General features: G+C 42.3%; 1 protein-coding gene across 4 annotated transcripts in view; it reads right to left on the reverse strand.

Annotated features, from left to right (window-relative positions):
* MPPED2 (metallophosphoesterase domain containing 2) overlaps window positions 1-25,672 on the reverse strand; it is a 164,286-nt gene that overhangs the window by 112,681 nt on the left and 25,933 nt on the right. For all 4 annotated transcript variants that reach the window (XM_045825406.1, XM_045825411.1, XM_045825410.1 and 1 more), the window contains exon 3: window positions 4,285-4,466. In XM_045825406.1, the coding sequence (XP_045681362.1) occupies window positions 4,285-4,466 (182 nt within the window). The remainder of the gene's footprint in view (window positions 1-4,284; window positions 4,467-25,672) is intronic.

Consider the following 25,672-nt stretch of genomic DNA (forward strand, 5'->3'; position numbering starts at 1 on the left):
GCAGTTATTCAAAGATCCCAGTTCTTTTACCCAAGATCTTGCGTAAAAGATCCTTTTTACCCAAAATATGGTCCCTTCTGCTGGGATTCCAGGCCCCAGACTGGGAATAAAGATAAGAGAACATACTTGGGAAGTGGAGTCGGATAGACCTAAGTTCAAATTCAGAAGTCACCTCCTAGTTGCCTAACTTGAGGTAAGTTCACTTCACCAAGACTCAGTTTCCTCATAAGTAAAAATCAAAAGCTAATACCCACTTAACAAGCTACTGTGAGGACTACATTAAGTGATTCGCATCATTGAGGGAGGGGGGAGGGGGGCCGTGTGTACACCCTACCACCCACAGGCAAAAAATGTTAGTTCAACACCACCTTCCCATCCAAGTTGGACTGGAGTCCAACTTGTCTATTCATTATCTGAGAGGCCCTGGACAATTCATTTAATCTCCCCTGTCTCAGTTTCTCCTACTGAATTTGGAAGTGGGACCTCCAAGCCTCCTCCTGTCCTAACATTCTGTCCAATTAGCGTAATTGTTAGGGAGACTTCCTTTCGGTCTCTGTTCTTATACCTTTCTGTGCTCCCTCTTACACTCTACACCTCTCTTTAAATCCACGGTGCCAGAACCTTCCAGTTTCTGCCTTTTGGATTCCATGACACTGGCTCTGTGGTCTCCCTCCACTGTGTTTGTTGAAAGTCGTCTACAGGCTGAGGGCTGTGTTAAGAATGATACAAGCTTCATCACAAAGTATATCTTCACAACAACCCGTGGAGTATGTTGTTGTTGTTGTTGTTATTATTATTATTATGCCCATTTTACAAATGAGGAAATCAAGGCTCAGAATAGTAAGCAATTTGTCAAAGGTACGGAATTTAGAGCTGGCTCTTCCTAGCTGCTCCTAATCATTATATGCTACACTCCTTTTCCAGACTCTCTCTGAATTTAGTTTGAGTCCTATCTTCTTATGGCCCTGTGCTGTGCCAGCTTACCTCATAAATTACTTTGTATTAATAACTTCATGTTCTATACCTGCCAGGTGACATTTGTTCACGTTAACCAGCACCCATCCTCTCTGAACCAACAGGGAACTCGTGTTGGGATGCTCAGGCCCTGCAGCTGGTAGGTGAGGGTGAGATTCAAGACAGGCAGGACTTGAATACATCTTTCAAATAATAGTACATGGTCAGACAGCTACTCAACTGCCTTATGACACTGGTGGAAGCTACCACATTTAGTTCAAGCTTAAAATCTATGAGCTTCCCAGCTGCCATAAGCCCAGTCATATCATCACAGGTTGGTAAAGGAAAAGGGCTTGTGCTTTGGGGTAAGACAGCCCCAGGTTTACTAGTCAAGTGCACTGTGGTGGATGTTTTAGCCCCTCTGAGTTTCCTATTGCTAAATGATCTTGGGTAAGGGAACCCAACAGACCTTCAAGTCCTTCATCTATAAAACTGGGAAAAGCATGAGCAGCCTCAGAGGGGTGTTGTAGGGGTGGAAGAGTGCCTGGCCTGTAGTACAAACAGATTATTAGCCTGTTGGGAGAGTGAAAGAGCTTAAGGGATGGTCAGGTTGTTTCCAAAAATCAGGGCAGTCTAGATCAAGTAGAAAGATGGAAATGTTACAGGTGCATTGGACTCTCAGGACCTGCCAAATCTGAGGACCCATGCTGGATGAGAGCTGGATGCCCTGTTACACATAAGCCCTAGACTGATCTGGTACTTAATTCCCCACTGCTAGCCCGCCCGGTAGCGGTTGCTCGAAGTACTTGTTTCAGGTGAGAGGTTCCCATTGAGCCAGTACTTGGAGTGTAATCACACACCACGTCTCACCTCAGAGCACCATGAGGTTGCCAGGGCAACTGAACTATTCTGGGCCTTCCTTATGGGATCCCAGCTCCTTGGCATCCACTTCCCAGTGGGCTCCCTTCCTTTGCCCTCACATTCTGCAGCCCCAGCGGGAGCCTTCTTTCTCCTGCCTCAGGAGATGAGAGAGGCAATGGGAACTGACTGGGCATCTGGACCTCAGCATTTTATTTCCTTATCATTTCATTTCCTTAGTTACGGCACATTTCCACTTATGAAGTACTTTCCCTTGTAAAACCTCTCAGTGTTTACTTCTAACCTACTAAATAATTCTTCTGACCTCTTCCTGTTTTTACCCTTTAAGTATCTGTAGATGGTTCATTCACCACATTCCCCATTCAGTTATTAATGGCCCACAAAAACTTACTAGCAGCAATCACATGCTGATTAATCTGCACAACAACAGAGAAAGACGGGGAGCATTAATCCTTAGTTCTGAACAGGGAAACCAAGGGGAAAAGAGAGGTTAACTCAGTTGCCCAAGGTCAGCGGCTAAACAAGATTATAACCAAGATCTATCTTGTCTGGGATTTCTGTGAGCACTACTCGCAGTGTGGTTCTATTTCTTTACAAATCAACATTGTCAACGCAGCTACATCATCTCTGTGTTGAGATTCAGTTGTCAAGGAACACTTTATAATTGTCAAAATTCAACCCCAAATAATTCTGCCTGCTAATAGTTCATAAATAAAAGTTGCTAAAATGAAGAGATAACAGTACTCGAAAGCAATGTTTGCGGAAGCAAAAGAGAAGTAAAAAGCTGCGGATTATGCACCCAGCTTCTGCCACAAGGAGACTCTGAGAAAGTCACTTCACTTCTCTGCATCTCTGAGTCATCTGTAAAAATGAGATTATGCTAAATGATATTTGAGCTATCTTGCTGTTTTCAATGAGATGACTTGAATACCTATGAAACCAGCACAAAATATAAAGTTCCAATATCCAATGCTGCCAAGACCGTGGTAAAACTGGTATACTCATTACTGTTAATGACGCACCCGGCCACGACCCCCTCAGAAAGCAAGGTGTCAGCAGACAGCAAGAACCAGACATGGTTTCATAGCCTTGGCTTAGAAATTTAACTAATACCATGTTTTACCCTAAGAAGTTAGTCAATGGAAGCAGAAAGACATATACAAACAAAAATGTACATTTCGGTGCTAGCTAGCAGAGGAAAAACTGTTATTGATTTAAATGTTTTTGTTACAGGGAAGTTTTATTAAATAGAAACAGAACAATGCACATGCCATGTTGCTATTAAAAAAAGATAAATGTGAAAAATAACCAAAAATCATTTGAAATATTACAGGTATTATTAAATTAAAATAACCAAAAGTACAAGAACAGATATGTGCTCTGATGTCAACTATATAAGATGTGGCTTGATGTCCAAGGTCGCAGGAAATCTCAAAATATGTTACTGTACATTACTAGCTAGATTTATTGGCTTTTTAAATATTTTACTTTTTTAGTTACTATTATTACTCATCAACATATACATTTGACCAATTATTTTAAAATTTATGCCTAAATTGCTGCATAATTTTTGTTGGCTGACAAATTATTCATGACGTTATTTTTCCAGAGTCATTTCTTCTTTCTACTATATAATTCTTTAGCATCTCTAGAGATGCTTGTATCTCAGAACCCTTGCACTTCTTTTCTTCACCTAAAAGTATTCTTAAAAAGATCTGCCATCTAATCTAGCTACACATAACTTGTAATGTTCATCTTTGGCAGTGACTGCCTTGTAGTATTAGTTAGTATCTGGCAATTCCTGACCCAGGAGTCGAGATACTCCCATAACCCTAACCTGTGGGGTATCTCTAACAATAACCACAAAGCTGCCATTACACTTTTCACAGTGTATCAGGGGGTTTCATGTTCCAAGTTTCTGGAGTGTTACCGTGGGACATTTTATATTTTCAGGGGTTTTAGGACCCCCTCTGGTTCACTTAGAAAAGCTGTTCTCAATCAACAGAGTGCTAGGACCTTCCCTTCAAAGGACTTTTACACATTCCTTCATTTCTTAGAAATGTTCTCTTACCAGTAGGTCAATTGTACCTCTTTGCTTATAATATCTGGGAAAGACTGCAGAGCCAATGAATTAAAAATACGATTCTAGGTCTCGTGTGTGCCAATGAGTGCCCTCATTAAAGCAGAACGGGCAGATGAGATCGGTTTCAAAGCTTTCCGTCCCTCTGCCCCAGAGCCGCCAGGGCCAGGCTCGGAAAGGATGCACAGTAAAATTAAATATCTAAAAATTCATCTTTAATTAACAGAATTGGATTAAAGCTAGACACCACGGCATATCATACGAGAAATGGCTGAGCTGGCTTCCAAGTGCTCTAATTCAATTAGGACGCAGTGAGTGACACTCGGACGGGAAAGGTTAATTGGGGGCGCCAGAACGCAATCATTCCTTACCTAACCAGTCATTAAACTTCTTAACCTCTGAGGGCAGTCCCAGCTCGGTGAAATCGCCTGTGTGGAGAAGGATGTCCCCATAAGGCATCTGGATACCATCTGTTCTGGAGTGTGTGTCTGAGATGCAGACAAACCGCGTGTGGCCCGCTGGTTTTGGAGTGTCATATGGGATGGGGTCGACCCTAAAGTAGACATAACAGATCCCATAACAGTTAAATGTATTAGAACCCTCATAATTGTCATCGCACATACATATTGATTGTCATCTGTGAACACACCCAGACCAACTGATGCAAAGGCAGAAGGGACCGTTCGTGGTAACCAGGGACACTTTGGGGTACAAAGGAGACGGCATCACCCATCTACAATCCCAATGGGAAAATTCGAAAAGTCTTACTTACCTGGTACGAAAATTACAAAGAATATCTTACATGCAGAGTCAGAAATAACCCAGGAAACTGATAGAGTGATTAATGGTGAGGTTTAGGGATATTGAACCCCAACTGGGGAAGCAAAATTATGCTATTTTGTCTCTCATCTTGCTGCAATTGATCCCACTACTCATTAGGAGAGGAATAACTAATTTATTCCTTCTTGAACATGCACAAGTCAGACATTGAACTAATTTAGGAAGAGCAGGGCACATGCGTTGCCGACTGAGATGTGGAGAGACATACTAGGCAGCACTAATACTTAGTCTCCTTTCCAGAACCATTCGACACCTGTATCTTCTTGTTTTTGATAAGCAATTCTCAAATCAAACTGTGGAGAGGGAAGGTGATGCTAAAATAACAGAGCTTTAAAAAAAAGCGCTGGATGCTAAAAAAGTCTGTCAAGCTCCATCTTTACCACAATGAATTAGCTGCCATCCCAGTTACACCTTAGGTTACTTGGAATGCCCAAATGCCTCGGGCAAAGATTCTCTGTAGTACAAACAGCGCGCCTGTTAATGGGTGTCTATGGACACACATATGCATTAATATATGTATAGTTTTAGAGACCTAAGCACTGTGAAATTACACTAGGGCATAAGAATCAAAAGGCAAAATGATCAACCCAAAGCAAAGAAAATGAAACAGAACATTCTCATTTAATTGAGTGTAACAAAGTGTGCTAAATAAACGTGGTGCAGAAATGCAAATCTGACTCTTCAAGCATACAGTTTTAATTATTTAAGGGGCTGGTAGCAGAGCTGAGGATGTTTTAACTGCATTAACTCTCCACTGACAGCTTCCTTTAATTTTTCGGTGGGAATGCACACTTACTTTGGAGTATGGGTGCAGAGAAGGAGTTATAAATGCAAAGAAAAGGTCACAAGAGAAGCAAACACACAGTGCAGAGATCACAGTCTGAAACGTTAAATAAGGAACAATATTTCATAGCACAGTCCCACTCTTGACGGTTAACATGCAGCAGAAAACACACAGAAACCTCAACATAACATTCCCTATACAACTCGCCTCTACAGGCTTGGTTTAATTTTTCTTTCCTTTTCCCATTTTTTAACATTGCAACTGTAGTGAGGAAAACAAAGACATCAGTATACAACTTGGTTGGCCTTGCATTTTTCACCGTTAATCTTTTTAATTTTATTTTATCTTTGACAGAGAAAAAAAATAAGAAAGTGAAAAAAGCTTGAAGAAGACAAAAAGGAGGAAGGAGAGAGGGAGGCACTGTGAACTGGTTAACACAGTGGATCCAAATGGAAACCCCAAAGGAAAGTTTACCTTCTGCAAAAAAACTAATATATTTTCCCTGTAAAGGTTAGAAATTAATAATGCTGTTACCATGGAGAAAATTGACTAATCCACTGAGATCTCATGAGTAACCTAGAAACCCTCCTGATTATATCCAATGTTGACTTTTTTTAAATATATGAAGAAGTTTGGTATCTTCTTTCCCATTACTGAAACTCTTTTACAATCAGTCTCAGTGGTTCTAATCTTATCAGCATCTCCTGTCTCCTAAAAGTAGTTTACTCAGAGAATGAACGGCTGTGCCCTGCTGCAAAGGACTGTCACCCTCTGAAAGTGATAGGGGATATTTATTCCTAGACCTCAAGCTAAGATGCTCACTGAAATGGGACTATGCACATTTATACTTTACACAACCACATGTGAATGAAAATTTAAAAAATTAACCACCCGACTTTAGACGTATGAATACATTCAATATTATATATGTCTTTATTTTCTATTTTTCATCCTAATAATAACAATCCCCATTTCTTCATTTCAGTAACTCTGCTAAACTAAAGGTACAAGTACTGCATCAAATTCTTTTATTTTATTTTATTATTGTTCAATTACAGTTGTCTGCATTTTTCCCCACCACCCCCGCCCTGCCCCGACCCCAAACCCACCTCCCTCCCTTGCTTCCACCCTCCCCCTTGGTTTTGTCCATGTGCCCTTTATAGCAGTTCCTGAAAACCCTTCTTCCCATTGTCCCCTCCCCCTCGCCTCTGGCTATTATTAGATTGTTCTTAATTTCAATTTCTCTGGTTATGTTTTGTTTGCTTTTTTCTTTTGTTGATTATGTTCCAGTTAAAGGTGAGATCCTATTATGATCCCATCCAAATCCACCAAAGGGACATCATAGTCATCACTTGCAATTGATCAAACAGACAGTAGTACAGACATAAACCCTTCACTGTGAATAGGCCCCATTCTATGAATCTACTCAACGTAAAGCAGCAAATCATCACATGGTACATAATGTGTTTCCCATCTTAGCTCCATATTGGACAATAACTTCCCAAGACAATTGAAATACGTCAATTTTTGAATGGTTGCAACCTCCTTCCCCACCCTACCACCTCATCCAGAGAAACATTTATATGTCCAACAGAATTAACATGAAACAAAGGCCAAGGAATAGAAAAAGAGGAGACAGAAAATAGGGAGAAAATGCGTCTTCTCTGAGCTGAAACAAAATAATGAGTCAGAAGTACCCCAAAATAATGGCAGAAAGCTCACCCACTGCTACCACTAACTTGATGTCACCAAAGAGAAACAATTTGGTACGCATTTGAGAGAGGGATGAAGAGCCGATTTAGGTAGTGGATTGGGGAAGGGCAGGTATGAAGGTGCAAATGCGGAATTTACAGACACCCCCAGACTCAGAAACACTGACGTCCTTTGTTACTACAGGACCAAGTACAAGAAGACTAGACAGTGCAGCACCTCAGCCCCGTGCTGCAGGATAACATGACAAATATCACCTGGGGGTCATACGAGGGAAGCATGTCCACCCAAAGCCATTCAGAGCTGGAAATAAGACATCTAGTGGAGCAGGCGAGTTGTAGTGGATATAATTAAAGTTCAGACAACCCTAGGGAAACTACTATTTCCAAACTGGGCATCTGGTAAACACTTTGAAAAGTCAAGACATACAAACATTTCACTGGAAAAGCATGGGTAAGGGACAGCCTGACTGCTCTTGGAACACCTACCTGTTCACACTGTGTGAAGACACTCACGCTACATTTTCCCTCTGAGTTAACAACTTGACTGCTTACTGTTTATGCTGCAGACTTCTCAAATGACCTAACATTTCCCCCAAGGCATCATGTCAAATATCCCAGCAAGGGAGTGTCTTACCAAGGCGCTCTAGCCCCCACAGCCAGATTCAAATATCAGAATGAGATTTGCACATACATCTGAGTACACCCAGGAGGAAACAAGATGACATGGGAAGAGGAGAAGAAAACATAGCATCACAAAACCCCAGAGCTGGACAGAACCTTAGGGGGCACTGGGTTCAATGCTTTGCATAAAGCTGGAACCCTCCCCACCTCCCTGCCTAACTGACATACAACTTTCTTTCCAAGAATTCCCGAGAAGGGGAGCTCCTGCATCCCCTGCCCTCCCCCGGGGCAGCCCATTCTGGGTTTTGATAGCTCTCCTTGCTAGAAACATTTGGACTCAGAGCCTGCACCTCTGAGAAAGCTGAGCATGGTCCAAGGAGACTTGGCCTGGAGCCTGAAGACTGAGTAACAATTTTGGCTGAGTTACTCACTTTGGACAAGTTATTTCATTCTTTTGGTGTTCATTTTTTTCCCTCATTTGTAGGATGGGAATAATAATGCCTAATCTGCTAAATTGCTCCGAGGATCTAAACCGTCAAGCACTGGCTCTGGCACATAGTACATGCTCAGAAAGTAGAGATGCAGAAAGACGTGAGGATAAAGCACGTTTAGCCACACGGCCAGACTGTCTGGCTCTGAATCCCACTCCACACTTACCAATGGTGTGATACCAAGCAAGGTGCCTAACTCTTGTGCCTTGGTTTCCTCATCAGTAAAATGGGTATAAAAATAGTACCAATCTCATAAGACTACTGTGAGGATGAGAAGGGGTGAAGTGTTCAAAGCATGTAGAACCGTGTCTGACACACAGTAGATACCCAATAAATGTTGTTGGTTTTTATTTGTGTTTGTCTGACCAATCAGTAGTACTTTTACTACTATTATTAGTAACATCCTTTAGTTTCTCTGACCTCCATCTCTTCTTCTGTACAAGGAGATCGTAAGAGCTACCACACAGGGTCTCTGCGAGAATTAAAGTTCCCAGTACACGCTGCCTGGCACAGTACTGGGCACATCAACCACACTCAGTCATCACATTTGTTTCCTCCCTGTCACTCCCTTCTTAATCCTAGTTCTGAAATGACAGAAGAAGGATTCAGTCCCTCTTCCTTTTGAGAGTCCTTCAAATAGCCAAGGATTCTAATCCCTTGAAAGTTTCTGTCCTCAACGTGAGGAGTCACGGATTCTTCAGTTTTTCCTTGTGTGGCAGGACTTCACGCGCCCCGGGAAGCCCTGGGAAGCCTGGTGATCACTGCCTGGGTACAGTCCAGCGGGTCGGGACCCCTCCGCCTGCAGCGTCAGAATTCGTGGGCCACGTGAACTTGTGGACCAGTGCGCTGTTGATCAAAGACAAATGCTGGCAGGGATGGCAGCGCTGGACACACGGGTGGGCTTTCCTAGAGGCCAGAGCTATCATCTTGACCCGTGTTCTAATTAAGTCTCCAGGTCTTGTGCCAAGCCTCAAACCTTGCTGTCGAAACCTGATGGTCAAATGTTTACATGTGTCACTGGAAATTCAAACAAATAAACCATTCTTGTTTATTCAGTCTTGGCACATGAGAGGTTTTTACCCATAGAAAAATAGTATGGTAATATTATTGCTTACACTATGGGATCCTCTCCTGGCCACATGTGTTATTTTTTTTTCCAGTAACAAATTAATACAGCGTTGCAAGTTCCACTGCTAGATCTTCAGAAAAGCTGCTATCATGTGGTTTATTATGACATAGGTTTCTTTTTTTAGGCCATGTGCACTGTAAAAGCCTCGTGTACACAATTAGTCTAATAATTCAGTGTCAGAATAGAACATAACCCTTACGAAGCATTTTAAAGGGATCTGAATGTATTCACCATCCCCCCTCTCGCTTGAAAATCGTGTTGTGCTTATGCATTCCACTGACTTCATCTCTAAAAAGTTTTCCATGTGACATTAAAGCTTTCATTTTTACCCCCCAAAATTTACACAGCATGAAAGCTAATGCTGTTTGTGATGCTACATCATCCACTCCAGACATATTGTTTGACAAAGATGCACAAAACCCGCAAGCCACACAACGAATAAACAAACACCAGGCTTAAATTAGTAGTTGAATCACAGAATTTTTAGATTGGAAGGGACCTTAGAGATTATCTAACCCCATGTTTCATGTCTTTTGAGTATCCTCGTCACGGTTTCTGCCTTACTCGTGTGTACAATTACTTAATTTTTGTTGTGTCTTACAGGGTTTTTTTTTTTAGTTTTATCCTAAATAATAGTATCATGAAGTCAAGAATTAGATACATGCTGGTTTCATTTTTCAACTACACATTAAAATAAATATGTAAGTATTAAAATTCTGTTTAAGGTCTGTCCCATGGAAAGAACTAGCACTCGCATTTTCTAACTTTTATTTCCCTTCCCTTCCCTTCCCACCCACTGAACTTTGGAAGCTAAAAATACGCGAGCACTTGCAGAAATAAAATGATAAAAGTTATAAAATGCCAGCAAATCAATCACCTAAACTCCTGTAGCCATTAATAATATCTGGAGAGACTGCTCAAAACGAGTGGAATTCGTTGTCAAAAAAATCTGAGTTTTATCCATAAATTTAGCCCTCAACGTTGAATCGAGTCTCTTAAAACCTCAAAAAAACTGCATATTACAGTTCGCTGAGGGAGTGAGCACCATAAAATTTGATTTTTAGAAGACTGGGAAAGGCCAAAAGTGTTCCTCATTCTCGAGGATGTCCAGGCACACGAGCAGACTGACTGCACGTGTCTCCAAAGGCTGGTGTCTCTGGAGCAACGACTCCGGTTAACAGAAAAACCTCACTGAAAAGAGCCCTGCTAGCCCTGGCTGGCGTGGCTCAGTGGATTGAGCACAGGCTGCGAACCAAAGTGTCGCAGGTTCGATTCCCAGCCAGGGCACATGTCTGGGTTGCAGGCCACAGCTCCCAGCAGCCACACATTGATGTTTCTCTCTCTCTCTCTTTAAAAAAAAAAAAGAGCCCTGCTTGTGGAACCCACGGGGCGTCCTGCACTCTGGCTACACTGGTCGCCGATCAGCTGTGTGACCCCGGGGACGTCACTTCCCCTCTTCTAGCCTGGTCCTCCAGTGTGAAGAGACGGGCAGAACCCGACGATCCCCAGATGACTGTCACGTGGTTCTTATGACACTATTAATTTCTACAAGGCTTTAGAAATAATTCAGTCTCCGACGTAGCTTAAAACATGTTTTTTGCCTACAATTTTATTTTCTGTTTTCCAGACAATGCAAAGATAAATGCAATTCGGTTCTATCCAACTATAATCAGAATTAGCGAGACGATATGTAAAAAGATGTGGAACTTCAACTTGGGACTATAGAGAGAGCTCCCAGGTATGTCTAGTGTAAAAGAGAACAAAGCAGCCAAAATTCCAGCTACCACAATAAAACAAACATTTAAAAATACTTGATTTAGCTAGTTGTTTCAGAAACGGGGCTGTTCTCTTTTCTCCTAAAACTAAGAGCTGGTGAAATTCTCCCAGCTTAGCCCTGAGGCCCCAGAACAAAAACAGTGCTGAAACCCAGTCAGTAAGCGTAACAGAACCAGATGTAGAAATACACTCACATTTATACCAAGGGCACTGCTTTGCTTTAACTGCTGAACTGCTGTATCAACACTATTCTATCACTAATTACAGCTAACAAAACCCGCTGCACGGAGTGTGTCTCGTCTATTTTTTCCTAGTACAAAAGTACAGTGCTGACATTCAATGCATATTAAGTGGTAACAATTTAATTCTTGGAGCACTGCATACGATATGAATTCATGGTCCTTGTACTCCTTCCATTTGAGGTGGTTTCCTGTCCGTCAAGCTAGCTACTGTGTGAGCCACGTGGGCCTCTCAGATGGCATGTTTTTGGGTCATAAACATCCCACTGGAGATGGACTGTCCAGGCTTCAATGTTTCCCAGGCTTTTCAACTTAGCAATCGACTTAGTCGGCTTGCATATCTGAGCACTGGCCTTGCAGGTGAGAAAAGAAGCTATGTGACACTGTACTGCATGTGTGACCCCACACAGTCAGTCAGTCAGTCAACAACCATTTCTTAAGCCCCTATCCGGGTGCCAAGTGCCACAGTAGGTTCTGAGAGGACAAAGCAGCAACAAGGGTGGTTCCTTCAAGGATTCTGCAGTTCATTTGTCAGTTCATTAGCCAACAAATGCTTACTGGCATGCCTTGTTCCTGCTCAGTCATTTAGTCATTTCACAAGTCCTTATTAAGCACCTTCAGTGAACCATAGCTTGTGCTAGGTGCTAGGGAGACAGTTGTAAACAAGTCAGAGACGGCCCCTGCGACATGTAAACAAATGACTTATGAAACAATGTGCTAAGTGTCACAATAAAGGATGTGTGAGGTGCTGTGGGGTAAAGGAGAAAATGCCTGGCATTGCTTTGAGGGCTGGGAAGAACAGGGGACATTAGAGGGGGCGCAGAACACAAGGTAGTGTGTCAATTTCAAACGCCATATACAAAGGATCTCAGGCTCAGAAAGAGGAGGCATGAGAACGGCCTGAAGCTGGAACTTGAACTCAGATTTCAACAAGCACTGGGCTTGGGAAAGCAGGCAAGAAAGGAAGAGCTGTTTAGGCAAAAGCAACGCACTGCCAGGGGATAGGGAAGCACTCAGCACATTTAGGGACTTGTGAGTGAAGAGGCGTGGCTGGAGCAGAGTCCTGTGACAGTGAGCAGTGGAAGGTTTGAAAAGCTCACGGGATTGGGGCCAGACCACAGAAAGCCACACTGTGGGGCCTGAACCAGCCCTGGAGGCCGTGAAAAACATCCTCCTCCTCCACCCACTGAAAGGTGTGGGGGCCCACAGAGAAAGCCGGCTTTCAGGAAAACCACTGTGGCTCCGCGCAGGGTGTGAGGGTGATGGTGGTGGGGGGGCACTAAAGGAAAGGAGGCCGGCTGGAAATTAACTACAGAAATCTAGGCATATGATGATAAAGTCAAGCCCGGTGAAAATGAAAATGGAAAGGAGAGGATATAAAGAAAGGCAGTAGAAACCGTGAGTATACTATAAATGAGGATGGAACTTGTCAAAAATGAGCATCCTGCACTATCAAGTCTCCTGGAGCTCCATCCTATCCCCATTTTTATCATTGCTTTGGTGCTACGAACTGAATGTCTGTGTCTTCCCCTAAAATTACTATGCTTAAGCCCAAATTCCCTACCTGCCCCCCCACCCCCCCACCCCACCCCCCGTGCGATAGTGCTGGGAGGTGGAGCCTTTGGGAGGCAAAAAGGCCGTGGGGGTGGAGCTCTTACACATGGGATCAGTGACCTTAGAAAAGAGACAAGAAAGATGATCTCCGTCTCAACCCTACGAGGACAGTGCAGGAAGGTGGCCATCTAACAAACCAAGAAGGGGGATCCCTCCGGGAGCCAAATTGCCTGGCACCTTGATCATGAACCTCCCAGCCTCCGAAACTGTGAAAACGAAATGTTTGTTGTTCAAGCCAGCCCGTGTACAGTACGTGTTGTAGCAGCCCGAACTAAGACTTCAGACAATGACACAGAATGTTTTTTGCCTGAAAATAACAACTGTTTTCCAAAGGACTGTGCAATACCTTTACAAGGATGGTTTTCATTTACCTGACAACAAGTAGGCCCTGTCTTTCTCCCATTTTGCAGATAAGGAAACTGAGACTCAGAAAGAGCAAGCACGTTGGCACAGGTGCGGGCTAGAGGCTCTGTCTGCCATCCTCCAGTGGTACTGCCCCCTACGACCCCCAACACACCCAGGTATAAGAGCAGGTTCTGTCCGCACACAGGTTTTAAGTCCATAATTACAATGACAAATGCAGTAACAAAATGTGGGGTTTTTAAACAACTGTTCACAAGAAAACATGTCTTCATCTGGCTCAGTTCAATCCAAAGAACCTTAAGGACATCAAAAATGCAAGCATTTAGTATTTTAAATGTTGGGGGGGGGACATTCATGAGAAGATGTTCTGTCTGATTACACAAGATCTTTTAGTATTAAAACTTCGTCAAAGGAGAACGCATTCTACTGTTTTTCTCCACCTTTCCAACCCAGAAAGCCAAGTTTTTCCAAGGCTCAATGCCTCACAAGTAGTTGTTAATGGCATTCATTGTTTAGTTAATTGTGCTTATCAGAAGTGCAGGTAACTTCATATTTGCATGGCTAATGGGGCTCTTTAAAGTGTATGCCCATTTCAGTTGGGTTTTAATGGTCTGTAATTTTTTTTCCAACTTTGGGTGGAGTTGATTGACTTACTCTCAAAAAATCAGCCATGCCTAAGGCAAAAAGCCCACTTTTGGCTACCAGTGGGATATCATGGAAGTACATTTCAAGACAAATGCTTATTTGTAAGGCCACTTAACATGCTGCCAGCATCAAATGGCCTTGCAGAATTAACCCAGTACAATAATTTTCAGACTCAATGTATGTTACTCTGGAGGCTGTTTCGTGACAATAAAGAGAACCATTTTACCCTACATCTTTCTCCCTTGCTGAAATAGCTTGCCCACTATTCAACCATAAAAATTACATAGTGCCCACACAATAGAAGAACCCATGTAGAACTACTCTCTCCCCACTCTGGGAATGAACACTTACCCACCTTGGCCAAGTATTTCCTGGTTTATACTCAGCCATAATTATTGCCGTTTTGGCGTATCCAAGGTACAGACTTGGCAGGTGACCCGTGATCAGTGGCTAGTATGTGGTTGAAAAGAGAATCACGTCTGACTACAATTCCCGTGGTCGACCGACTTTGAACAATGACAAGAGGAAATACCCTGTACGGCTTCTGATCAGCAGTGGCCAAACTCTGCCCAGGTTTCCCTGTTGAGTGACACCAAAAAGGTCTACCGGTAGGTATGAGTATAAATTAGTTCTCTACCTCAAGCTTTTGAATTAGCCATCCTGTCTTAATCACTGAGTCCAGGGGTCAGCCAACGAACCCTCAGGCAAAATGGGCCCAATGCATGTTTTTAGAAAGAAAGCACAACCACATTCGTTTGAATACTGTCTATGGCTGCTTTGGAGCAACAGCAGCACTGTGAGTTGTAACAGGTTCCATCATAGAGCCTGCAAAGCCCACAGTATTTACTATCCAGACCTTTATAGGAAAAAGTGTGTCTGCTCCTGATTTTGTCACTCAACATTTATTAAGCAACAATGTATGTTGACACACTTTACTACTAATAATCATACCCAAGTAGCTGCGTCTACCATGTGCCGGGAGCTTTTCCTCTATTGTCACATTTAATCCCCTCAAGATCTCTCTGTGGTGTGTGTGTATGTGTCTGCTTTGTTTCGTATTCTCCAAATTTTGCTCCAAGTTACCTAATAAGCTTAGGATTGTGGATTTTGAGCCTGTCTAAACCGTAATTCCCTGCCTTTTACTATGCAATAGGGTTTCTCAGATACTTGGGAAACATTTTAAGACTTTGGAATGAGCATTCTTTTACTGGAAGGCTGAAACCTTGGGTGTTATCTGGTCCCAAAGGGACACAGACCTGATCCTTTGAATTAGTTTACAACTTTGTAACTTAGATAAGTGAAGCCATGGAAATAATTCTTATCTATGCCTGCAAATGAATTCTGTCCACTGGGGGTTCAACTGACTTCCCCTCCAGTTTTGTATCCATTTGTAAATCCATTTCAACACTCTTTTATTCCACATATAGGTTTTCCTACAAACCTATTATAACAGATGTGTTGGTTCCCTCATTTATTGAGTTAAATAAAATGTTTAGAAAGTGTACACTGTATATCAGTATGAGAGTTAAGATTTTTAAGAAATATTCTTATTTATTTATTTATTTATTTATTTATTTATTTATTTATTGAGAGGGGAAATAAGGAAGTAAGAGAGGCAGAAAAATATCATGTATGAGAGATACATTGATCAGTTTCCTCTTGCACACCCCTAACCCAGGACCTGGCCCGCAAGCCAGGCATGTGCCCTGACCAGGAATTGAACCAGCAATCGTTCACTTTGAGGAACGACACCCAACCCACCAAGCCATGCTGGTGAGGGCAGGAACAGATTTTTTCCTTTTTTTTTTTTTAATAAAGAGATGTATGAAGGTGAGGAAGATGAGTCAGAATGCCAAATGAACAAGAAGATAATTCCCTGGTGGACACTGCATTTATAAGGTGACCTGGATTTTCCTAAAGTCGTTGAAGCTTGTACCTCCCTACTTCACAGTTGTATAAGGACTGATAAAGCCAGGTAGGAATGCATCACCCAGGTACCACCTTTCCTGAAATCCGGACACCAAATCATCGTGACTATAGTTATGACTCCTCACCCAGTTTGGGTAGCCATTAGGAACAAGTTCTTTAATCCCAACTTTATAAAAAACAGTAAAATATCAGCCTAGATGGCTGAGCCATCCAAGGTACAGACCACGTTTTATAGAGGCCAAACTTTATTCAACACACTTTAACAGCTTACATAATGTCTCTCTCTCCGCCCCCTCCCCATTCCCATACACCCAAGAAAATAACACACAAATCCAATTATACCCTACTTCTTATCCTGGCCAGATCCAATTTCTTTCAGTGCCTGGTTATATGTCATTTCTACATTCTTTTATTGGTCTCATGATAGCTCACATATAAAATTACCCTGCTCTATTTCAAATCAGTGACTTCCCTGGATACTTTGGATAAGGGGAATAAACTTCAGGTAATTCTCAGTTCTGTATCAACATTTGCTAAACATTTACTAGAAAGTACCATGTCTGCATAATTCTGCCTGCACTTTTTACCCCTGCATCCACCCAATTCGAATGCTAAACGGTAGAGGCCCTGTTACCTGGAGTGTGCCTTTTGCAAAACTGCCTCCTGTAGTGCCCTACAAGTCTGCTGAGACTCAGGCGCATTAGTCATCTCCTTCTGCTACAGCAATGATGGGTGAGCTGAAAAGGAGGTTAGACTACCTCAGTTTTTTGGCAGGAAGGTAACTTCCTCAAAAACCCTTCTCCTTTAAAAAACATAAAAAGGAAAACAAAGTTTTACAGGTACTCCCTGTGCCCTACTACCAGATAGCAACCCACCCCCAGTCTCAGGAGGTTCTGCTGTGTGATTGTTTCAAGCTCTCTTCCTCCTGAAGAGGGGGACACGTGACCACTGCCATCCATAAAGGCTGAAGTGAGTGTACTTAGCTAAAGGGCATTGCAATAATTTTTCCCTTCCACGTGAGAAAGTTAGCCTTGGAAATTCTCTGGCTCCCTGACTGTTTTTAAATCATCTTTCAAAAAGGAGTGGCCAGTAGGACATATTAAGTTGGAACCAAACACCTCTCATTCCCATATTAATTGGGTTTTAAAAAACAACAACAGAATAACAATACTGATAATAAAATGATGGTAGCCCCTATCACACCTTCAGGTTTGCTTTCAAGGCAGTGCTGAAGACTGGATATTTTAACAGGTGATGTCTCCAAATGCCCATTGCAGAAAAGCATTCCTGGCTGACAGATTAAACTTGATTACATCAGGGCCAGTGCTGTTCTGTACAGACGACATGATTCTCTTGGAATCTAGGGTGAATGATGGCCTGAGAAAGCCACTGAAAAGACGAATCACCTCCAACTACAAATCAGTTTCTGATTCCAAAGAACTTATTGTCTTTCCTGCCCGTGTTGTAACATGCCCAGTACTAGAAAAAATCGGTGAGAATCATGAACCCATTTCAGTAAGATGCAACGGAACTAAAATACAATTGCTGCTTCTTTGTCCTGACTCTTCAATGTTTGCTACAGGGCCCATGGCAGGGCAGTATTCCCATTATGGCCCAGCAGAGGGGATGTGAGGAATTTGGACATGAGTTTGCCAAGGCAAAACTTCGCTGAGCGCTTACGGCAATTTAGCCCACAGATAGCTTCTCTTAAGCACTTGGCCCAAGAAGGAACGGACAAGCTCACACCCATCTGCACTTGAAGCTTCCACAGCTTGCCAGGCTGAAGTGATGGGCTCTTTTGTTCCTCTCCTCACTCCTCTGTGAAAGGGGAAACCTCAGCCAGGCCAGGCCAGGCCAGGAGGTTCCCTAAAAACCAAAGGCACAGCCCCCCCTGGGAAAAGATGCCCCAAGACCTCCCACAGCGTCCACTTCCGGGGCTGCCCTTTCCCCGATGAGAGGGCACAAATCGGGTGAATCTGTACATACTGCTGCTGGGTTTCTGGGTTAAAGCTTTTCTTCACAGGAGTCTGCGTGTAACTCACTCAGCTTGTTCTCTGCAAACTGGATTCCTGTGGGAAAGTTCCAGTTACAGCTTAAACTCAAGCCAAGTACTTTGCTTCTTCTGACCTGCCTACTACTGTTCTCTTCCTCTTTAACTCGTACATTGGTACAACCCTTCATACTTTTCCAAAAATCTGCTTCATAAATAATCGGATTTCATTCTCACCTCTCTGTAAAAAGGACAGTGTTATTATTCCCATTGGAATCTAAGATCCAGATGGTTGACTGACTTGCTCATGGCCAATGTTAGCAACAGAGCTGGATCCGGGCTCTATGCCTCCCAACTCCCGGTAATAAAAATAATGGCTCCCATCAATGGACGCTATTTACCGTGCCTCAGGCACCGTGCCAAGCACGGTTCGAACATTACCTCATCTATGCCTTGCACGAACCCTATAATGTGGTGTTATTAATCCCATTTCACAGATGAGACACATCAAGTTTACAAGGTTAAATCATATCCCCAAGGTCAGTGGTGCCATTAATGATGAAGCCTCCTTTACAAAGGGGCGTCTGTCTGAGTCCTGGCTGAGTCGCTGTTTCACTGACTTTAAGTACAACACCTTTTTCGACACCAATCCAATGTCAAATTGAAGGAATGTACATTTTCTCCACACCTGAAGATTTCAAATATTAGGTATGACCTTTAAATGCCTAATAAGCTTTTGAAATGCTAGCTTTGCCCACTTTGATGCTGTCCCACAGAGAACACCTGAAAAACTGCAGTGCTATTTTGGACAGGTGTTCTTCCTGCTCCCAGCATTTGCTTCCCTCTCTTAGTTCTCTTCAAAGAAAAACAGATGGTCGATATAAATTCTTGCCTGAAACTCACTAGAATCCTCAGAAAACTTGATGAACCTCGTAAGTTCTTGAGACAAAAAGCATGAATTCGAATCCTGAATATTACCAACTGACAAGCTCTGGAGCGTGAGCAAGTTCCTGAACCTCAGGCTTCCGTTCTCTCAAGTTCACAGGAGAGAGAAAGACACTCACCTCCTGGGGAGGTCGTGGGAAAGCAATGAGAAGGCCCCGGGCGCAGTGTCAAGGATGACCGTTGTCATAATTATTATTGTTTTGTCTCTATAATTATTATTTCTGTCTCCGCAAAATTTCCCAGTATCGCCCTACTTTCACTAGGCTGACAAAACCTGGCTGCTCTCCTTAATGAAGTGTTCCAACCCTTGCTTACGTACTGATAATAAAGTGCCCTGCACCCTAACTGAGAGAGAACATACTATTCTGTAACTTATAACTCAGCTCCATCTCTAGAAATTATTATTCACCAGGTACTAGTAAAACTGTCAAGTCTTCTAGGTCACCTAAGCACTCGCGTTAAATAGGTGTTATTTTACACACAGTGAGGTGTTAATTCAGTCAAATAAGAGTCACCAGAGAAACCAGAATCACAAAGGACAAGCCAATTTCCCTGATCCACAAAGGTGTTTGCCCGAAATATGAGAAATTATTATTTTACTGTGAAAAAAAGTTTTCTTCCCTCCTAATTATAAAATATATGCTTACTAAAGTTAGCAAAATTAAGAACATGTGCATAAGAAACAAAGAAAGATGAACCCTAGGAATAGATACTAGTAACATTTTGGTATTCTTCCATTCTGTGTTTTCACTATGCATTTTTAAAACATAATTAGGATCATTCTACACTCAAAATGTTACATTCTTGGGGTTTTTTTTTTCTCCACTTAAACCATTATAACGTCAGCATTTTCAACGTTACTGCAGACTCTTTATAAACGTTTTCACTGGGTGCAGGGTATTTCACGGGTTAGTGTTGTCATAATTTTCTTAACCATTTCCTTTTGCTGAACTCCCCCAAAAGGCTTTTAAGCTGTCAAGCCCAGACAAGATTTCTAGACAACGGGGCCTGCCTGTGGTCACGAACTGGACCACTCTGGGCACTAGCTACATAACTTCTCACCATTAAGTGAGAAACATCGTGGGTCCTACTCTCCAAATGCCAATAGACCAGGAGTTCAGCGATGTGTGAGCCCCAAATGCCAGCAGTCCTGGGCACAATTACAGCGACTCCTCTAAGATAAATAAAAGAATGTGCTGCTCCACCGTCCTGGCCACCCACAGTGAGCAGGGAAGAGCACAAACACCTCCCCCCTCGTAGCCTGTGCTCCAGGGCAAACACAGGGCTGCTCTACTCTCCCCCTCCACGGTTTATTTCCCCAAATCGTTGTTCCGTCACCACTCGACACCATTTGCCACCGACTGCACCATAAAACCTACTTTCAAATATCATGTATCATGTGTGTTATGTTTTCTTTCAGATAAAAAAATAGATCTTGAAAGTTCTCATCACAAGAAAAAAAATTTGGAACTATGTGGTGATGGATGTTAACTAAACGTACTATGGTAATCATTTTGCGATGTATACATATATCAAATCATTAGGTTATACACCCAAAAGGAATACAATATTATATGTCTCTTATGTCTCGATTTAGTAAGTATAAAAATGAATAAAATATTTCCACAGAGGAGAAAAAAGAGGGGAAGGCAGAAGGCAAGGGCTGTGTAGGGAAAAATCAATGTGGGTCTGGCTTCCAGTCACAGACTGCAACACCAAAGTCAGAAAACACAATTACCCGGGTTCACTCCTCACCTCACGCTCGCGCATGGCCAGCATCTCAAAATCCCAAATTCAGGGCCAGGCCTTTCCATTTAGGAACAGTGGTGTGATCTCAAGAAACAACTTGCGAATTACATTTGCATTTCCCACAGTTAGAACAAACAAACATGAATTTTTGTTTCAAGCAGCGAAGGCCTCCGCACAGAAGGCAATATCTGTGAAATTCTGGGCACACTAGCTGGAGTTTTACACACCCTCATTGCTCCTTTTAAAAACAAGACTGAGAAACAGGAAAGGGATTACTACTTCAAGTTCAAAGTCAGGATGGCCTAGTGGGAAAGATGGGCCTTGCTACAAGAAAAGCTGGGCTTGAATTCTGATTCAAGCCTCAGAAAGGAGGGATAAATAGCCGAATCAGAGGTTTCTTTGAGTATTAAATATGACATCTACAACTCCAAGCACCATCTCAGGCACAGAGCAGGTGTGTCTCACATTGTAAGGATTTCAGTATTATAAGAAAAGTCTATATCGCAAGAATAAAGCTGTCAGTATTCAGATTGCACTGATGATTCATGAGTGCAAATAATCACAAAGTCAAGAACCTCAAGATTAAGAAAACAAGAACTACTGTTTCTCCCTCCACCCCCTTTTTAAAACTGTATAAAACAAACTAAGAACTAGGGAGGAAAAATACACCCTTCCTAGTCTTCTTGGCTTATTTTGGGGCAATTTGCCCAACAGTGAGTTCTCCAGGTACTTTGTGAATTTCCCAACAATTGCAGAACAGTGTTTCCTGGTCCCCATGTCAATCAATCCCCAACCCAGAGTGGCAGGAGCTTCATGCCCACGACTCAACTCAGTCCCACGTCAGGCTTCTTAACTGACCATCCTCTGACCATAGCATTCAAAAATCCCAACTCAAGCTTCAGGCTGCTCAGGGACCAGCCAGTCGGACATCTCCCTCTGTTTTCTTTGTCTTATCACATCAGTTCCAGCAAATGGGCTCCTGCCCACTTCCTGTTCTAAGCCTTCATAACCTAACCACACAGTTCCAAGCACCACGATTGATTAATTAATGGCTTTTGTCCTATATTCCTTTAAGGTCAGGATCCAATTTTTAAGTTTCTTCTCCCAAACTCAAGAATATCTGCTAGAGGTATGCCACCTGTTGCCACACCTTCTTTGGGTTACAAGAGCCCCCACATTTGCTGGACACCACATGCTGGTGTCCCTGACATGGGTTCACTGAGGCACAACTCCATGACGCCATGGGATCTTTTAAGACCTGCAGCTCCCATCAACCCCAAACGCAGACAGACAGTCTCCCAGACTGGTCAGAAAAGGTGGGCTGGAGGACCAGTCTCCTCCATTATCTCCTTTGTGTGGAACAGCAGAATTATTGTCACCTATTTAACTCAGTCCAGAGGCCAAATCAGTCTCACTCAACCGCACATTATTCTATTTTTAAGATTTGACCCTATTCCTCCTCCTCCCCAGAGGAGCCACCTCAGTTCAGGTCCTCTGAATTGGTCATTCAACCATGACTTGGGACCCCAGTCACTCCAAACACTACCTCATTATCGTCACTCGCTTGCCTTAGTGACACCGACCAATATACTGATTCACAGATTTTTAGCACCAGAAAGCGGTCTTGGGGTGCTACTTTACCTCCTTTGGATAAGAAAACGAGGCTCAGATATTGAGACTCGTTCAATATCACAGGGTGGGTCAATAGCAATTCTGAAACAAGAGGTTCCCGGACCCCAGTGTCGCAGGCGGCTCCCAAACTCTTAGACAAACGTGTCTAAGAACTAGAGAAAGAGAGAGATCCTTCCCCACTTCTCTGGAATCTCAATTTCTTCATTCCAGTCTCCACATTTTGAAATCACATTTCCATATTGTGTTCTTTGAGGAAATCTCTTTCTTCCACAGGCCTCCAAAAGTACCTCAAGGTGGAGAAAATCTTTTCTTCCTTAGATTTTTACAATTGTGGGTGTTGAACTGAATGGGTTAAGGGCCTTGAGTGTCCCCTCCAGACTTCCATGGCCTGTGAGCATGAGGTTTCCAGGTGTAACTCTCCCCTGTCTGTGCACCAATCCCAGTGGCCTTGCAGAGGAAAGGTCAGGAACTAATTAATACAGGATGTTCTGAGTAACCTTGGCCTAAAATCTTAGAATGCTTAAAATGCAAGGATCCTTGGAGACCATTTGCCCTGACCACTATTAGTTCCATTTTACAGATGAGGGAACTGAGGCCTATACCATTTGACCCTCAATTTAATATGCTTTTCTCTCTGGATGCCCCAGCCTCCCAATCAAGCCTTCCTCTGCATCCTGAAGTGAGCAAGTCATCCTAGGTCAAGCTTCTCTGCAAAGCCCCTGCCATGCAGCCTTTCCAATGGCACGTTTGTGGGTCTGGATTGCATTTATTGCACGCTTCTTCATGACTTCAGTTCCACATGGTTTTATCATGAGCATTGTTTTGGAAAACAAAAAGAAACAAAGTCCAGATTTTAATCTGTGAGTCTGTCGCTGTCTTCCTCACAGACTAGCATGATCCACAGTCTTAGGCAAACTTGTGTTTCACTAACTGACTGTGAAACCCATGTCCTATTGGGTGGCCTCCTCTAGCCTTGGTTTTTGGTCTGAAAAATGAGAATAATGCCACCTGCTTCCAAGGGTTAGGATGAGAATTAAATATGGTAACATACTAAAGCAGTTAGCATTCAGCTGGCTACAGAACAAGCACGCAGTAGATGATAACCACGCACTATTAGTAGCAGTAGTAATCATCTCTAGGGATTTGCCATGCTCTTCCGGCCTGCCTCTCTTTCCCTGGCTTCCTAGGTCTAGCTGAGGCTGCATACCCTGCAGTCCAGAGGACTGAAGATGACCAAAGGTAAAAAGAAAACAGGTTTCCCCAAACAAGTGTTTAAACAAGACAAAAACAATAAAAGGAGGGAAACCCCCCATCAGAATGGAAAAATAATCAAAACAATAAGGGTTAGTTTTACACTCTAGGTCATGACAAATTTTTCATCCAAGTTGACATAGATCACTAGCAGGCACTACACTGAATCATTTTCCCCCATAATAAATTTATGAGGTTATCATGCCAATTTGTTAAAACAGTCCCAGACTCAGGTAGTTGGCTTACCTGGAACACAGCAGGAATTTAATAAATATCTGAATTAGTGAACTGATAAAAAAGGACCATGCCAAATAAGCAAATACATACCAAAATTCTGAAACGGCTGTATTTGTTATTCTATTTTAAGGCTTAGTTTTTTTTTTCAGGACTTTATTTTTCAAAAATTTTATTGAGCTTACTGGGGTAACATTGGTTAATAAAATTATGTAAGTTTCAAGTGTATAACTCTATAGTAGATCATCTGTATATTGTGTTACAAGCTCACCACCCAAAGTCAAGTTCCCTTCCGTCACCATTTATCCACCTTTATCCTGTTCTACCTCTCCCCACCCACTGTAGCTGAGTTTTAAACCAGTTCTATCTTAACTGGAGATACCAAGTCAAACTTGTTTTTTGGAGACATGTAGAATTTTACATAATCAAAATATAAGATTCAAATATATTTTTTGAAATTTATGTATATTTTCACTTATTTGTGACGCCTGACAGCCACAACTGACTAGCTTTCACAACAGTATAAGAAACAGAGCTACTTCACATTTATTTAGAAATATCTTTCCATAGTTATTGTGAGATTTACCTGACATACATAGCCAAGTAATCTATTATGATTGTTAGTTTCCTTTAAAAAATGGCTACTTGTTAGGTAACCAATCAGTTAACATCTCTATCAGTTGACCTGGTCACCTAAAACACAGAACGGGGCAATTACTTCAGTCTCTAAGCTGATAGACCTTATTTCCCATTTACACAAGATTGTTTGGATCAACTGTTGTATCAGCTTTCCAGTAGTCAGTCTAATACCTTTGTGACAAGTGGAAAACTGATGTACTACTGTGTACTCGTATGTAAGAATTCTTAACGGCCATGACCACGAGGAAGGCCCAACCAAGTTACGACACAGTCAGGTGGGTCTAAAGAGCCCTGTAGCTGGGGTAAGAAAATCAAAGGTGAGAACTCACCACTGAATTTTATTGCTTGGGCATGTTGAACCAGCACCATAGGGGCCTCTCCAGGAAAATATGAGGGAGCATGAGTGAAAATGATTACTGGAGCTAGAAAATATACAGAACTCTTTCCTTGTGTCCCTGTAAACTGGCTCTAAAGTCAACTCCTAAAGAAATGGGTTCAGAACTATTCTCAGCAGTGTAGATATTATAGGAACAGGAGACAACACTGAACAGAACACGCACATTACTTTATCTATTCTGATAAATTTATTTAAAAGAAACAAAAAAATCTGGGTCAGTAGTGTACACACTTTAAGCCTAATAGTCTTTCTAGGGCTGAACTTTCTCTCTCTCTTTCCTCCAGAGTTAGGTTAAGCTATTCCCAGGTAAGAGCTGCCTTTCTTATAGGTACATAATCAACTGTTTCCCCCCTTTGTTTCTTTTGTTTCCTTCCCTCTTTCCTTTCTCCTTCCTTCCTTGTTTTCTTTCTTCTTCTTTTTTCTAGCTAGGAACACACTAAAATGTGAAGAGAAAAAAATTGAAAGCATAAAAATGCTTTACAGTCATAACCAATTCTTTTCAAATAGTTAGCGAACCTGGTCCTTCCCATTTGGACAATTACAGCCAAAAGAAGGATCTAGTTTCAAAGTGCAGCTGTTCATTTGAAGTGGGATAGGCATGGTTAATTTTTCCAATGAGAAAATGGTGATGAATGGAATAGAAAATAAAGATATCTTTAAAGCTAGGCTAAAAAAAATATTTTAACTCAAGAAGGTCATCAATTTGGAAATATTATCCAGAGAATTTTCCAAATCACAGAGAGGAGCTTTCAGAAAACCTTAAGTGACTGCAAATGAAA

Source organism: Phyllostomus hastatus, unplaced genomic scaffold (genome assembly GCF_019186645.2).
Source record: "Phyllostomus hastatus isolate PE091 unplaced genomic scaffold, TTU_PhHast_1.1 phas_scaffold_585, whole genome shotgun sequence".
In the NCBI taxonomy this organism is placed as follows: Eukaryota; Metazoa; Chordata; class Mammalia; order Chiroptera; family Phyllostomidae; genus Phyllostomus; species Phyllostomus hastatus.